Raw genomic sequence first — 15362 nt, 5'->3', positions numbered from 1 at the left:
AAAATACTAAAAAGCTAAATCAACGTCAGCTTGTACATTTTCATTATAAATTACTAGTCTGTAATAAGCTTTCATATAAGGAGTATTCATACTATATTTCATAGTATTCCCCTATAGTTTTCCCCTATGGTCCAATATGCCTGTCCTGTCAGTTTTTATTATTATTATTATTATTATTATTATTATTTTATTGTTTGTGATTTCTGTCTTGGATTGTACAAATTACTTTGATGCACACATACTTCTGTTGAATTCCAGGGGGTGGCGCTAGAGAGTTCATTTGTTTCACACAAAACACTCAATTGCACATTCATTTTAATTTCTCCCTCTGGGTAATCTATTTAATATCTGCTCAGTTTTTAAATGGGTATTCTGATGGTGGCAGCTTGTGGCTTTAGTGTGAATATGCCATATCATGGAATGACATGTATGACTGTATTTGTGGTAACATCCTTTCAGCTGAAGCACCTATATGGGGTTTCTATCGTGTCATCTCTATGACGGCATTATTTGTAAATATAAGATGTGTAAGACTGAACAACGGTTATGATGAATACGCTTTTGTCTTATTTATTTCATATTTATTTGTTTTGTGGTCTTTTTCTTTTTAAGTCTCATCAGATTTTGTCGTAGGACTGACCTGTCTGTCCTAACAACACTGCAATATGGACTGAAAATGCTTTTACACATGTCAACTAGTAGGCTGAGATTCACTAAACATTATGGAGAACTTCAGGACTGGATAGCTGTAAAACCATATGTTTGTGTGTGTATGCTAAGTACAACAATTTTATTTGATTATTTTTTATACTTTAGTTTGAGGGTGTCTAATGCCCACATACCTTTCCTTAGCCTAGTCCTTTAGTTGTAGTGCTACAGGCATGTATGGTAGCTATGCACTTTGTATTCACATTATTAGAGATATATGAAGCAGGTTTTGTATTTTTTTACATATTGTACTTTTTACTTGTTCCTCAATAAATGTAACTTGTGATGGTTACACTTGTTGTGTGCATTGGTGTGTATATATGCATTCGGCAACTTTTACACTGCGTTCAAGATGAACATTTTACTTCCTTGGGAAGTGAACCCATGACCTTGGCATTGTTCGTGCCATGCTGTTTATACAAAAACTATAGTTAGATCATTCCAATAAATAACATTAAATAAGCTAGACAGGATACAATGGCTATAGAGAATGGTGTTTGCAACACAAAGGTTGTGGGTTCAGTTCAGGTAATACATGAACTGCATGATGAAATACACTACTATTTTGGGTCAGTAAGAAGAAATTATTATTTTCATTCAGCATGGATGCATTGAATTAATCAAAAGTGTATTATAATAATAATAATAAGAAATATTTCTTGAGCACAAAATCAGCATATTAGAATGATTCCTGAAGGATCATGTGACACTGAGGACTGGAGTAATGATGCTGAAAATTCAACTTTGACATAAAGTACATTTTAAAATATATTCAAACAGAAAACAATTTTACAGTTTTTCTCAGTCGCTTTGGTGCATTTCTCACATCACTATTTACATTTGCACAACAGTTCAACCTCCACAACATTTAGTCATTTGTGCACATCATAGTAGCAGTTTCTCATTCCTTCCAACAAATTGCAAATGCTTTTGGACATGCATCAGTTGCTTTCATACAACTCTCTGCTGTTTTATAACATTATCATTGGCTTATGTCATGTCAGTCAAAATTAACTATACTTGTGAATGGTGAATAGTCGTTCCATATAAAACTAATAGTCCTCATTTCATTGCTTGAGTCATTACATACAAAAATGTTGAACTAGTTGTCAAAATCTGTCAAGCAAATTTTACAAATTTTTTAAAATCTTTTTTTTTCCTGAAAATGTCTCCTAAATTGAACAATTTCTCTCAGGTGAATCTCAGCTTTCACTGATGAGGAACGTCTGGATGTGCATGAATGATTACAGTACTATGTATGTTGTATGAGTTCCAATATGTACTGCAATATTGTGTACAGTTGTGCACAGCTCTACCCAAAGGGAGTTTATGTTTGTTGTAAATAAGGGTGTATTTGTTCTTTTGCTCAATGCTGTGAACAAATTAGAATTGCAAAGAGCATGCAGTAAAAATGTGAAACATATTCAGTGTCTTGTGCTCAGTTACCTCACTAAATACAGTAATGTGTAACTTTACTGTATTTTTCAAATGGCTGTGCAAATAGTGTATAGTGCTGTCTTGAGCATTTTCAGGTAGTGTCACCAAGATCTGACTTTTTTGCATTGGAAAACATTTAGTAAACTGTCATAATGAAAACATGACAAAGCCATTTGACTATCTTGTTCATAAACAATGGTGTCAGGACTTTTCATCTTGATGACACTGACACTTTCATTGACATGAATACTTGCTTTTGAGGAATGAGCTATCCATTTTGAGCAAGTGACACGTTATCAACTAGGTTTTGCAGTTTGTACTAATTGTTTTGAGAACTGCATTAACTGTTGTGCAAATGCAAATAGTGATGTGAGAAATGCACCAAAGCGACTGAGAAAAACTGTATAAAATTCCTAAGCTGAAATAACCTCAATAAACCAAAAAATGTCCTCTGTCGGGCTTGTCTGTTGGAATATTACTGTCATCAATTTAACAGGAGTATAAGAATTACTGTAAATTTTCTTCCCCCCCACCAAAGAAAAGCATAAATTGACAGCAACTTTCCTGTAAATAGTTATACGGTGACAAAGCTGGAAATACGGCAAAAATAATGTAAAAGCTATCAAATTTACAGCAACTTACTGTAAACTGTTTCTACAGTAAACTTTCACTGAAAATACAGCAATAATACTGTGAAAACAACAGAAATCATTTACAGTGTACATATTCAGTGTCTTGTACTCAGTTACCTCACTAAATACAGTAATGTGTAACTTTACTGTATTTTTCTAATGGCTGTGCAAATAGTATATAGTGCTGTCTTGAGCATTTTCAGGTAGTGTCACCAAGATGATCGGACTTTTTTGCATTGGAAAACATTTACAGAGTAAACTGTCATAATGAAAACATGACAAAGTCATTTGACTATCTTGTTCATGAACAATGGTGTCAGGACTTTTCATCTTGATGACACTGACACTTTCATTGACATGAATACTTGCTTTTGAGGAATGAGCTATCCATTTTGAGCAAGTGACACGCTTTTGCAGGTTATCAACTAGGTTTTGCAGTTTGTACTAATTGTTTTGAGAACTGCATTCATTGTTGTGCAAATGTAAATAGTGATGTGAGAAATGCACCAAAGCGACTGAGAAAAACTGTAAGTTGTAATACTTACAATATAATTGTTTTTACTGTATTTGTGATCAAATAAATGCAGCCTTGAAGAGAGTATAACCGACCCCAAACATTAAATTAACACTGTTTTAACAACAAATGTCTGCCCCTTACATGATGAGATTTGAAATGGTGACACACCATAAATATCAATATGTGAACTCATTCTAGGGCATGAAGGGAAGTCAAGTAAACAATCTCAGATAAATAGATAGATAGATAGACAGACAGACAGACAGACAGACAGACAGACAGACAGACAGACAGACAGACAGACAGACAGATAGATAGATAGATAGATAGATAGATAGATAGATAGATAGTGCTGAGGTTGCGCGAGGGGACTGTCTGTGTGTGTTTGGCTGTGTGACGTCATGATTGCTCTTCCAGCTGATGGGTTTCCTCTTTTCTGAGGGCATAAAAAGGTGAGAGGCTGCTGCTGTCTGCCCTCTCTGTTTAACCACCGCTTTATTTCGTCTTTCCTCCAGCTCACCGAAAGGCTATCTCATTTGCTTTTGACTCTAAATGTGCTGCCTTCCCACCCTAGTCATCCTAACGATCTGAATCGCAGCAAACAAACTCACACACCGGCAGAGACGCATGAGGTCGGTGAGATATCTGTGCGTTATGTTGTCACATGCATCTGTGCTTTTATTCGTCCTCTGGCAACTTATTTGCGTTCTCTGAGCGGTCATTTTGGGTGGTGGCACCCCGTCGATGCTGTTTGGGGAGGATTATTCTGGAAAGCATCAAACTCGTGTCGGATAAATGCTTTAAAAGTTGCGTTTTACATTATTGCAGCTGCTCTTTTTGTAATGCAAGTTATTGTAGCTTGATGTGGTGGTATGCTGGATGCATATCCTATGCTTATGAACGCCAGAATTGCATTTGACGTTCTATTGAATATTTGTAAATGGCTGACAGTAAATTATTACGGTTTTAGATGGAGCATTTCCGTGGGTGATTCGCCTTTTGTTGTTGCAGTTGTCAGTCTATCAGTATCATGTAAATGCCATGTCATGGTTGGTGAGCACTGGCGAATGTCCAGACACATGGGCAGAGTTTAGCTTATAATGCAGTTATCAAACAGTGTGTTCAGGCTGCTTTTCGTGCATAACTTCTCAATATATGTCTGCTGATATTTCCTTTTTCAGTATTGTCATTGGGTTACTGAACTCCTTGCATGATAAACAAGGACGCATTATATAGCATTATATAGCACTATATACATGCTTTTAAAGGCAAAACAAGTTTATGTACCACGGGCACGGAAGAGTTATTATACATTAAAAGTTTCTTTACATATTAACTGACAAAAGTTCGTCATTTTCTTATTTTCATTAACTAAAACTAGTAGGCTAGTATCTCAATGATACTAAAATAACACTGAGGAATTTACACAAAATCTGATTATACATACAAATTATACTATATAAGACACCAGTATTGGTGATCTTAAAGTTTATTTATAGAGGGTTGCCCCATTATGGTCATCATATCCACACTCTTTTAAAATGCAGTTCTAAAGGGTTGTTTTTTTTCCGCAGTGATGCCATAGAAGAACCATTTTTTTCTTAGTGTGAAGAATATTTTAATATTCTGAAGAACCTTTTTCCACAATAAAGTACCTTTTGTGCAGTGGAAAGGCTCTATGAATTGTAAAAGTTATTTGTGGAATCATAGATGCATGTTGAGATCACATGACCCCATATTATCAAACTCTATTGGCTGCAAATAAACTGAGTTTGTGTGATGCTGCTTTCATACCAATAGGTGTCAGTATAAAGTTTATGACCACTGTGTTGTTGGTGACATGTATTGCTAGGGCAATATAAAGGTGTAGTATATATTCAGTAAAGTAATCTACTATTCCACTCTGAACATGTAAGAGTCTGTCTTTTTACTTCCACAATAAATAGTGTGAACTTTCTATTCATTCCCCTGTCTATCAGAGAGACTAAGATCATGGTTCAGCTGTCACCATCTCGGACTATAGAGACGTTGACCGTGGAGAAGGATGATGACCAGGACAGCCCTAAATCCGGGTCCCCTCGAGTGCTCACCGCCCTCCAGCTCGCACTTAACCCGGCCGCGACCACCTACTACGGCTACGAGAAGTACATCGAGGACGGCCTCATCTGCCTCAAGCACAAGATCCGTAACATTGAGAAAAAGAAGGTGCCTTAATTATGGTATATGGGCAGAAATGGCATGAAGGAATGAGTTGTATTGTACTCAGATGGAATTGGTTTTGTTTTACTCCTAGAGCATCAAATTACCTTCTGACTTGTCAAAACAAAGGTGTTTTTTTTTTTTTTTTACAGCTGAAACTGGAAAGCTACAATGAGAGGCTGGAAAAGGGGGAAAAACTGAATCAAGACCAACTGGTAATTGTTTTTTTTTTGCTGCATTTGGGAAATGGGGCTTGTTTCAAGATCCCTGATGTATGGTAATGTTGCAGGATGCTGTGGGGAAGTACGAGGAGGTTGTCCACAATCTTACATTTGCCAAAGAGCTCCAGAAGACCATTAGTGCCCTCACACAAGATGTAAGGCTTATGCATTTTTTAAAGTACTGAGCAGAATGGAATTGTGCTGAATGGTTCACTGGATCTTCTGATGCTCTCCGCCGTAGTTGTTGAAGGCTCAGCGGAAGGTTGTTCGCCAAGAGAAGATCATGAGGATCGAACAAGAGAGGAAGCGTCTGAGCTTGATTCTCCAGGTGCAATACGTCCTCCACAGTCTGCAGAGAGAGGACGTCCGGAGGAACTTCTGCAACGCCAGACAACATTCCCGTCACCTGACCACACGGGACACGGAGAGTTTGCTGGATCTGGCGTCTTTATTGGGATGCAAACGAGACCATAAGATGAGGTTTGTGCTACGCCTGATAACGCCTTCAGCTCTGTAGTCAACGTTTTTGTATTTTGTTTATACACGTTTGATTTCATTAGAAAGTGCTTGTCATTTGTGCATGGCTCTCTTGGATTCTTGATTCTGATTGGTCAAACACAACATTCTGTGATCAAGTGTAGTACTAAACTTTATAATTGGGGACTAATTTCCAACATTGTCTGTGTCTGTTGTACCACTAAAATAGTTTTCATCTAAAAGTGTTTAATGTATATTGTGTGTATAGAAACATTGATTTTATGTGCCAGGTGTGTAATAGTGGGATAATGTACAGTTAAAAAAAAAAAAAAACTTAGGGATACAATGCCCCTCTGATTTATTGTGCAATTACTGGCTTGACTGTATGTTGTCCTCAACATGTCTATCTGTGGGTGCTGGTTATTTTTAATGCTATCACAGTACTGTATTTGGTGTCTATTCAGCCTGTTGATGTGGCATGGTATTCCTGTTGTTTCCTGCTCTAGTTTAGAGGATCAGATGGAACAGGCTGCTATTGTTTACGCTGAGCTGCTGGAAGGGAAAGAAAGACCAGTTGCTGGCTCAACATGTGAGTTTCTAGCTCATTCTCTGATCGCCAAATTAATTTGATGGCTTTTCTCTCGAATGAGCCAGGATGTTTTTTTTCCTCTTCTATAATTATATAGTATATATAAATATATAATTCTATAATTTTTTTTTTTTTTATATTTAAAATTGATTTATTTTTATATAAATAGTCACTGGTATATAGTATTTAATAAATTAAAGGGCATACATTGCACAATATTGTTTTTTACCATTAATAATGGTAAATGTATTTTTTTTTTCAAGGCATATTTTATGTACGTGTAATTCAGCAAAAATAACCTTTATATATATATATAATAATGTATAAATAATATTTGTGTGGATGAAGGGGCGTTTGAGATTTGCTAATTGGGCTGTGAGGGCACCGCACATCTGAATCTGAGCGTCTTTCCACAGATAAGCACATGAAGGAGAAGCTACTTCAGCTAGTGGACTGTGGCTTTTTTGACCACGTACCACTTCCTAAAGTTGACAGTCCAGAGAAGACCGAGGCCGTAAAGGCTGACCCTCCATCTAGGCCTTGTAACCTCTCCAGTGAGATTTTATTCAAATTTAACATCCAGTTTTTAATCATTTCAGCAGCCATTCTTTTACTCTAATACATGCCATTTCTATTTCTTTGTTTTAGCACTGGTGAAGCTGAGCTCAAAAGAAGTGCCTCCCAAAGAGGTAAAACCAAGTGACCCTGATCCTTAAGTCTTCAACGCTATAAACTGTGTTTTGGAGAAACACAAGCAAGTCAGTAACTTCTGAATGATGCCAGTTTCTTAACAGACGATACCTACCTGAAACGAACGCCGCTGAGCATAGACCGGATGAGAAGGCTTCGCCCCGTAGCTGGAAGGATGAGTTTTTGGCTATGAAGCAAAGGGAGCCACCGGACTCATGGGAAATGGAGCTTTCTGATCCTCCTGTATCCTCTCAGTCCCCCATAAAGAAGCCATGGAAAGGGGCAGCAGGGTTGATTCCTAAGACTACAGACATCCTGAAGAGACCCACGGTTGACCCCAAGGAGGTGAAGATCTTTGTTTACTTTTCATTTTAATATTTATGGGGGACCCCCAAGTATGATGATCGCCTTTGCTTAAATACAAAGGCAGCTATATATTTTCATGAATACGGACCAATTTATACTGAAAGAGAAATGGAAATACAGCCAGAACAAATGATTAAAATATCTGGAAAATAAGTGTTTACCTCACCATATCCAAATATATATTATTATTTTTAATAAAAAATGTAATTTAAAGTGCACTTTTTTTAAATTGTGAGGATTTTTTTCTTATTGTATGGACCCCTAAGGTCACCTAGGGCTCTGCGGACTGTAGTTTTAAAACCCATTAAAAGTTGCTGCTTGCACGACTGATCTTCCATGTTGGCAATTAGCTCAGTTGGGCAACCGTTTAATATGTAACAAGGTCATTTTTCTAACTCTTCACATGTTGTCTTCTAGAAACGTCAAAAAAAGACCAAGGTGGAGCAGGACTCCAAATCGGTGAGTTATTTAGATCCATCATGAACTCATTTGTTTCAAAGCAGTTTAATCATTTTTATGTTTTATACTCTCAGACTCCTGTCGCAGTGGAAGTCTTTAGCTCTCCATCTCCGTTACCGCAAGACCCTGTTCAGCGTAAACAGCAGCTGGAGACTCTGATGGACCAGATCTCTGGCTCATTCAGCTTCATGCAGGCATGCATTAAAGGGGATTTTTTTTTTAATTAAAATGCAACAATACTTAATTAAATTTTCCCATTTTTGTTGAAACAAAGATCTTTTCGAAAGTGTTCAGAGACTTTTCCTCTATTCTGTTCGCAGGAGTCTCATCTGGATGGAGAAACTTCACCTGTAAACAGTCGTGCAAAGAGATGCCATCCATCTCCAGGCTGCTCTACTCCTCTTGGTACACGAGCGCTCCATATTGAAGAGACCGTTCTCCCAAAAATGTAAATTCTGTCATTACTCACCCTCATGTCGTTCCAAACCCTAAAGACTTCGGAACACAAATGAAGGTCTTTTTGCTGAAATCTGACAGCTCTCTGTCCCTCCATTGACAGCTATGCAACTGACATTTTGATACTTCAAAATGTTCATAGAGAGATCAATAATTCATATGAATAGTGGTTTAGACCAAATTTTCTGAAGAGAATTGGTCGCTTTATATGATGGAAGGATTTAATTTAGGCATGAGGGAGAGTAATAAATGACAGTTTGAATTTTTTGGGTGAACTATCCCTTTAAGTTACACATTAAGATTAGGATGGTGTTAAACTGATATTGATAGTCTGCTTCTTTTAACATGCAGCACAAAGGGAAGTGACAAAAAGCCCATCAGATAGTCTGCCTCCGTCCCAGCAGGTGAGCATGTTTGACTTGATATGAGAGCTTATTTTGTGTATAACAATAAAAACATGAGGTCGGGATTTTCTGTGACTGACCGCATGTAACATGCTGTGATCGTAGAGCACTCCTTTACAGATTCTGCTGTCTGGAGAGGGTAAAGGCTGTCTGTCAAATGGAGACCGTTCTATAACCAACTCTGACCTAGATCTACACCATGAAGATAAGCCACATGTAAAGATTTTTTTTTGTGATGGTACAGTTATTGAATGTAAGATGCCAAAAAGTAGGCTTGTAATCTTAAATATGCTATAATGGTATCTGTTGTTTGTTAGAAGCAAAGTGAGGGCTTCACCTCTCCTCCACTGTACCGCAGGGGATCCTCCATCTCAGTCCCTCTAGAAAATCAAAGCACTGTACAGGTAAGAACTTCACGGACAAAATAATTCTCATTCATGCTAAACTGAGCGGTCCTAAACCCTACAGAGATTGAACTGGGGATTTTTTTTTTTTTTTTTTTTTTTTTTGGATTATTTGAGATTTGAAGGTTCAAATTTAAGGTTTAATAAAGTTATTTAGAGGTTTTAGTTGCGTACATTTGATTTGGATATTTAATATTCTCATTTCCACTATTTTTTTCGTTTAGATTACTTTTGCCTTCATCTAATGCTCACTTTAATCTTTAATCACAGTTAATCTTTAAAATACCAATAGCCTAATCTTTACCAAATCTCAAAATGAATGGCAGTTTTTATACTGTACACTAATGTTGTGGTGCCTAAATTCCTTACTTGGCCAAATAAATCTTTTTAAACTCTAAGGTAATTATGTTTCAGACAGAGTTTTAAGTTTAAAGGGTAACTCTCGCCAAAATGCAACCTAGGGTCTTTTTGTTAATCTACCCGAAGCAAACTTTCGTTTCATAATTAGAATGGAAACGCCACTCAAGTTTGACCGTATTTTCATTTTCGGTCAAACTGCCTTCTGAATGGGATTGCTTGGGGCACTACTATGATGGCATCAAAAATCGCTATTTTTAAAACACTAAGAAGGCTCGACACATGAAACTTTGCTCGAAGTATCACCAGGGGCTCTACACATGAACTCGAGCATTGAGAACATTGTGTGTGCAGAGTTTACTAAAAATAAAGATTTTGAACAACTCACTCACTGTGTTTCTGTCCGCCGGCATGTTGTCAGTCAAAAATAGTCGATCGCCGAATGCAACGTAACGGAGGAGAGTAAAGATGGAAATCTCCTAAAGCTTAGTTCCATATAAATTCACAGATCATTTTTGTCGTTAGTGAAAATCAATATTGACCTTGTCTTTGAAAAAGGATCCTCATATAAGAAACAATACTAAAATTCAGACTCAGTTCATTCGCATTCGGAGATCAACTATTTTTGACTGACAAAATGCCGGCGGACGGAAACGCAGTGAGTTGTTAAATTTTTCTTTTTAGTAAACTCTGTACACTATGTTCTCAATGCTCGAGTTCATATGTAGAGCCCCTGGTGATACTTCGAGCAAAGTTTCATGTTGTGTCGAGCCTTCTTAAGTGTTTTAAAAATAGCGATTTTTGATGCTATCATAGAAGTGCCCCAAGCACTCCCATTCAAAAGGCAGTTTGACCGAAAACTAAAATATGGTCAAACTTAAAAGTGGCGTTTCCATTCTAATTATGCTTTTAAATGAAAGTTTGCCTCGGGTAGATTAACAAAAATACCCTAGGTTGCATTTTGGCGTGAGTTACCCTTTAAATTTGCAGCCTTGCAAGAAAGGGATTTTAAAAGTTTCTTCTGGAAATGACTATCCAGTGCTTTTAAAACCTTGTTTGGGATTGACTTTATTTTTTGCATGTGTCAGGCAGGAAAGCAGATGTTATGCAATGGAGTATCAACCTCTGTGGTTGCGCAGACTTTTACAACCCCACCTAGTCACCGATCCATCAGTGCAGAAAACAACTTCCACATCCACTCTGTGAGCATGTTGTTTATCTCCATCTGCTTCAGATGTCCCTAACATCAATTCCATTTTATTTAATGCAAAACATCCTATCTGAAGCCTCTCCTCTCCTCCTCAGGTGTTTAACGTGGCATCTTTGCCAATCAGTGAGAGCTCGGGGATGAAGTCAGATGAGAGTGGGTTCTCTGAGTCTATGCATCTGAGTTACACGTCAGCCAAAACCCAGAGTTACTCCACCGCAAGCACCCAGACGCCACCTGAGCTCAACCTGCCTGAAGATGACCTACAGATTGGTAAAACATGACCTACAGATTAGTGACATTCACACGCACTCTCAGACTGTTAGATTTTGTCTCTCTAATCATGCGTTTTTGCAGAAGGCCAGTACCAGCTGGAGTGTCCGGTCAGCACAGCTGGTCACGCGTTCTCTACCCCTCAGCCACAGTCTCGTCTGAGTCAGTCCTGCTACCCCCGCGGTACAGCGAGAGGTATGACGCGTGCAGGCAGGGGTTTGGGTCACTCATACAGATCACCTGGTGGCTACAGAGGTACCTTCCTCTTCCTCGGTCTCTTCACTCTGTTAGGCTTTCTTTTTTTTCTTTTTTTTTTTTTGTATTGTGTGCAGATCACTTAATGGTGGTGTATTTTCTGTTCTAAATTTTAACACAGAGCCAATGCATGAATTCTCTTGTTCTTGCACAAAGTTTATATACCATTTACTATACTATTTGTTATCTTTGCAATTTGGAGCAGACCTGGATTAATAGTTTAAAACCTGCATTTTTCTTTCCTTCTGACTGATTTCCAGGTGGTTATGAGGCCTACAGAGTGAATATGCGTTCTCCAGGAGGGGGCTTCATATCCCAGACACACAGAGACCCTGGATCTGCCATTTATGTGTCTAGAGTAAGATATGTATATGTATTTTTATTTTCAAGTTGCATATTAGTTGTATTATATTAAGAACAAACCAGTACATTTTTCAGTACATGTGCTGTAGGTATTATATAATATTTTATGCTTTGTTTACGTTATCTTATTTATTTTTGTGTTTAAGCCATTATAATTTGTTATAGGTCAGGGTTACTAATGCCATTTGTTATATAAACCGCAAAATTAATTTTTTCATTGTGTTGTAGGCAATATTTTAGATTTATATATTATATTGGGTCAGTTGTGACTTGTTTTACCAATAGGAAAACGGGTATCAGCAGAGCTTCAAACGAGGTGGAGGCACAGCAACTCAAAGGAGCAATGGTATGAACAATCTCCCATACTGGTATTTTGTGAAAAAAATATTTAAAGGAGCCGTATGTAAGATTGTGGCCAAAACTGGTACTGCAATCACTTTCAAATTACTGTAGAGCGGTGTATCCCCTCCCCCTCCCCCCTGACTCGAGGTTGCCAGATAGGCTGCAGGATCCAGCACAAACGTTTGTAGCTGCAGCTGTGGTAACGAGAGCTGAGCTGGCAACCCGGATGCCGAAACACTACTGATTGGTAGATAGGTGGAGGGTGGTGCTTCAGGCCAAAACACAACATGACAACATCAACATCAGTTGAGGGCTGCAACTTCACTTTTAAATGACAATATCCTGGCCGGACTACTGTTGTCAGTGATATAAGTATTTGAAATGAACATGATTTCTTAATGTCTAGTGACATATCAGGGCCATTTTATGATTAATTGAAATACATTTCTTACATACAGCTCCTTTAAAACTGATACTTTTATTTTTAAAAATGGTCCCTGTTCAAAAGTGAAGATGTGAGGAACAGTGTTGGGGGTAAAGTAATGCGAGATATGTAATCCAATTACTTTCAAGTAACTAGTAAAGGAAAGTGTTAATTTTAAATTCACAACAAAATCTGAGTTTTTGAAAAGTTTTTTTTTTTTTTTTTTTTTTTATAAAAAAAAAACATGCAAGCCCAGCCCAGGTGAGGAAAAAGTAACGCAATGCGCTTTTTCTATGCAATTCATTATTTATTTTTTTTGGGTGTAAAGCAATATTTGAATGAACTTTTTTAAAAGTAACTTTCCCCAACACTGGTGAGGAATGGCTCATAATAGATCAAAGTGATGATCTGTCTTTGTCTCTTCCCCTCTTTAAGCTGGTTGGAGTGACTCTTCTCAGGTGAGCAGCCCAGACCGGGAGGGTGCGTATCCGCTCGACTCAGGAATCAGTGACACTCTCTCCATCCCGTCAATGGAAGTGCCCATCACACCCCAGGGCCCGCACACTATGATGCCCGTACACGTGTACCCGCTCAACCAACTCCGCGTGGCTTTCTCCGCCGCCCGCGCGGCCAACTTCGCCCCTGGCACTCTGGATCAGCCGATCGCCTTCGAACTGCTGCACACCAACCTCGGCGAAATGTTCGACACGACCAGCGGCCGTTTCACCTGTCCCGTTGCCGGCACTTACGTCTTCATCTTCCACATCCTGAAGCTTGCCATCAGCGTGCCCCTGTACATCAACCTCATGCGCAACGAAGAGGTGATGGTGTCCGCGTATGCCAATGACGGCGCTCCGGACCACGAGACCGCCAGCAATCACGCTGTCCTCCAGCTGTTCCAGGGTGACCAGGTGTGGCTGAGGCTGCACCGCGGTGCCATCTACGGCAGCAGCTGGAAGTACAGCACCTTCTCTGGTTTCTTGCTGTACCAGGACTGAATATCTATCTCTAAATGGGCACAAAAAGGGAGGATGGGGCATTTTGGATGTTCTTTGAAAGCTACTCTGCACTTTATTGCGCTTTTGGTTACGCATGGTGCAACTGCATGTTTGAAAGATGTTCAATAGTACAAAAGTCAGTGTTAAAGCTAATGTAAGATGTTTTGCTGGTGAACGTTTACATGGGTTTACCTGGGTTGTTCTTTTTATTTAATTATTATCATTATTTAATATACTTTTTTTCTTTTCTTTCAGTGTTTTGAAAGTCTTTACTGTGTACTTGGGTGCACAAACCCGTAACCCAAAGTAGCTGCATTTAGTGTGCACTAAACTGAAATCCTAACATTCAGAAACGTCTTCTGGTGCTTGTTAGATGGCCCTGTATTCTCGCCTGTTCATTTTAGATGAGAGAGAGAGAGAGGTTTCCCAGCCATACAAAAGTCTGCAACATGGTGCCTTTCTGTTTTTTGGGTCGTTGAACAAACATCGCTTTGCAAGAATGGAGGATTTTTTTTCTGGTAATACTTGACATGTTGAGCACTTTAAAATGACTTGGTGGCCTTGTTGGGGTTTTGGGTGTACGTGTGCTAATCTGCGTGTTTGTCTGTGGAATACTGTGAGTGAATAAGTTGAACACTGACTGACTCCGCCGAGAAGGCGTTTAGGCCAAAATTGCTCCCTCTTGTGCCTGAAATAAAAATGTGCAGTTCACTTCTGTGATGGCTTCATTTGTGCATCAAGTAAAGCTGTGAATGCGGTTTGCAGCTGGTCTAGCTGTTTAGGTTAGTATCAATGCAGATAGTGTGGGATGTTTACCTCTATTAAAACCAGTCTCACAGAAATTAGGCTTCCGCTAATTTTCATCTCCTGAAGGTGCTTCTTCCACTCAGTTTGACAACTTTCAGATTTGTGACTTATGGCAAAAGCAGTCTTTATAACAAGAAGGGGGTAAAAACCCAGGTTAAACAGGTTTTCTGTTAAAATGTGAGGTTTTTAACGAAAGTAAGTTTACAATATGCATCAGAGGGTGTCAGAATGCTGACAGGTTTGTATGTTTTGACATGTTCTGATTTCTTTTTTTCCTTTTCTCTCTTTTTTTTTCACATCTACGGTTATTTAATCTTATGATTCTTGTAATTTGGGTTTCATTATAGCTAATCTCTGTATAAATGTATCTTTACATATGCATATGTTTAGCTTCCTTTATGGGTGTTTTTATTCAACTAGAAGACCCTTTGATGTTTACATACACTAGCTCCAGGTCAGGGTCATAGTGTTTGTTTGTTTTTTGACACTTTACAATAAGGTTTCATTAGTTAACATTAGTAAGTGCTTTAGTTAACATGAAATATCAATGAGCAATACTTCTACAGTATTTATTAATCAATCTTAATTTTAACATTAATAAATTATTAGAATCAAATGTGTATGTTAACATTAATGCACTGTGAACTAACATTAACTACCATTAATAAATGCTGTAACAAATGTATTGCTCAATGTTAGTTAATACATTAGCCTACAATAAGGTCTCTATATGTTATTTAATTAAATTTATATATTAATTTAAAAATATAATTTATT

The 15362-nt window shown here is 38.1% G+C and overlaps 1 protein-coding gene across 3 annotated transcripts; it reads left to right on the top strand.

The window, feature by feature from the left end:
- Nucleotides 1-3766: 3766 nt before the first annotated feature.
- On the top strand, nucleotides 3767-14489 carry caprin2 (caprin family member 2). Of its 3 annotated transcripts, none has more exons than XM_084406468.1 (21): nucleotides 3767-3926; nucleotides 5274-5499; nucleotides 5646-5708; nucleotides 5783-5869; nucleotides 5956-6194; nucleotides 6698-6780; nucleotides 7197-7334; nucleotides 7429-7469; nucleotides 7564-7815; nucleotides 8254-8295; nucleotides 8370-8489; nucleotides 8616-8700; nucleotides 9103-9155; nucleotides 9261-9371; nucleotides 9473-9559; nucleotides 11005-11118; nucleotides 11222-11396; nucleotides 11481-11591; nucleotides 11912-12009; nucleotides 12300-12360; nucleotides 13216-14489. In XM_084406468.1, exons 1-21 carry the CDS (start codon nucleotides 3922-3924, stop codon nucleotides 13776-13778), a joined length of 2754 nt encoding a protein of 917 aa, XP_084262594.1. In that variant the 5' UTR covers nucleotides 3767-3921; the 3' UTR covers nucleotides 13779-14489. The 3 variants fall into 3 exon arrangements, with proteins under 3 accessions (XP_084262594.1, XP_084262593.1, XP_084262592.1); XM_084406467.1 differs by having other exon boundaries at nucleotides 3770-3926; nucleotides 9276-9371; nucleotides 11481-11651; XM_084406466.1 differs by having other exon boundaries at nucleotides 3770-3926; nucleotides 11481-11651.
- The last annotated feature ends 873 nt before the right edge of the window (nucleotides 14490-15362 follow it).

Source organism: Rutilus rutilus (genome assembly GCF_951802725.1).
Source record: "Rutilus rutilus genome assembly, chromosome: 4".
In the NCBI taxonomy this organism is placed as follows: domain Eukaryota; kingdom Metazoa; phylum Chordata; class Actinopteri; order Cypriniformes; family Leuciscidae; genus Rutilus; species Rutilus rutilus.
This window is presented reverse-complemented; position numbering and strand designations above follow the sequence as displayed.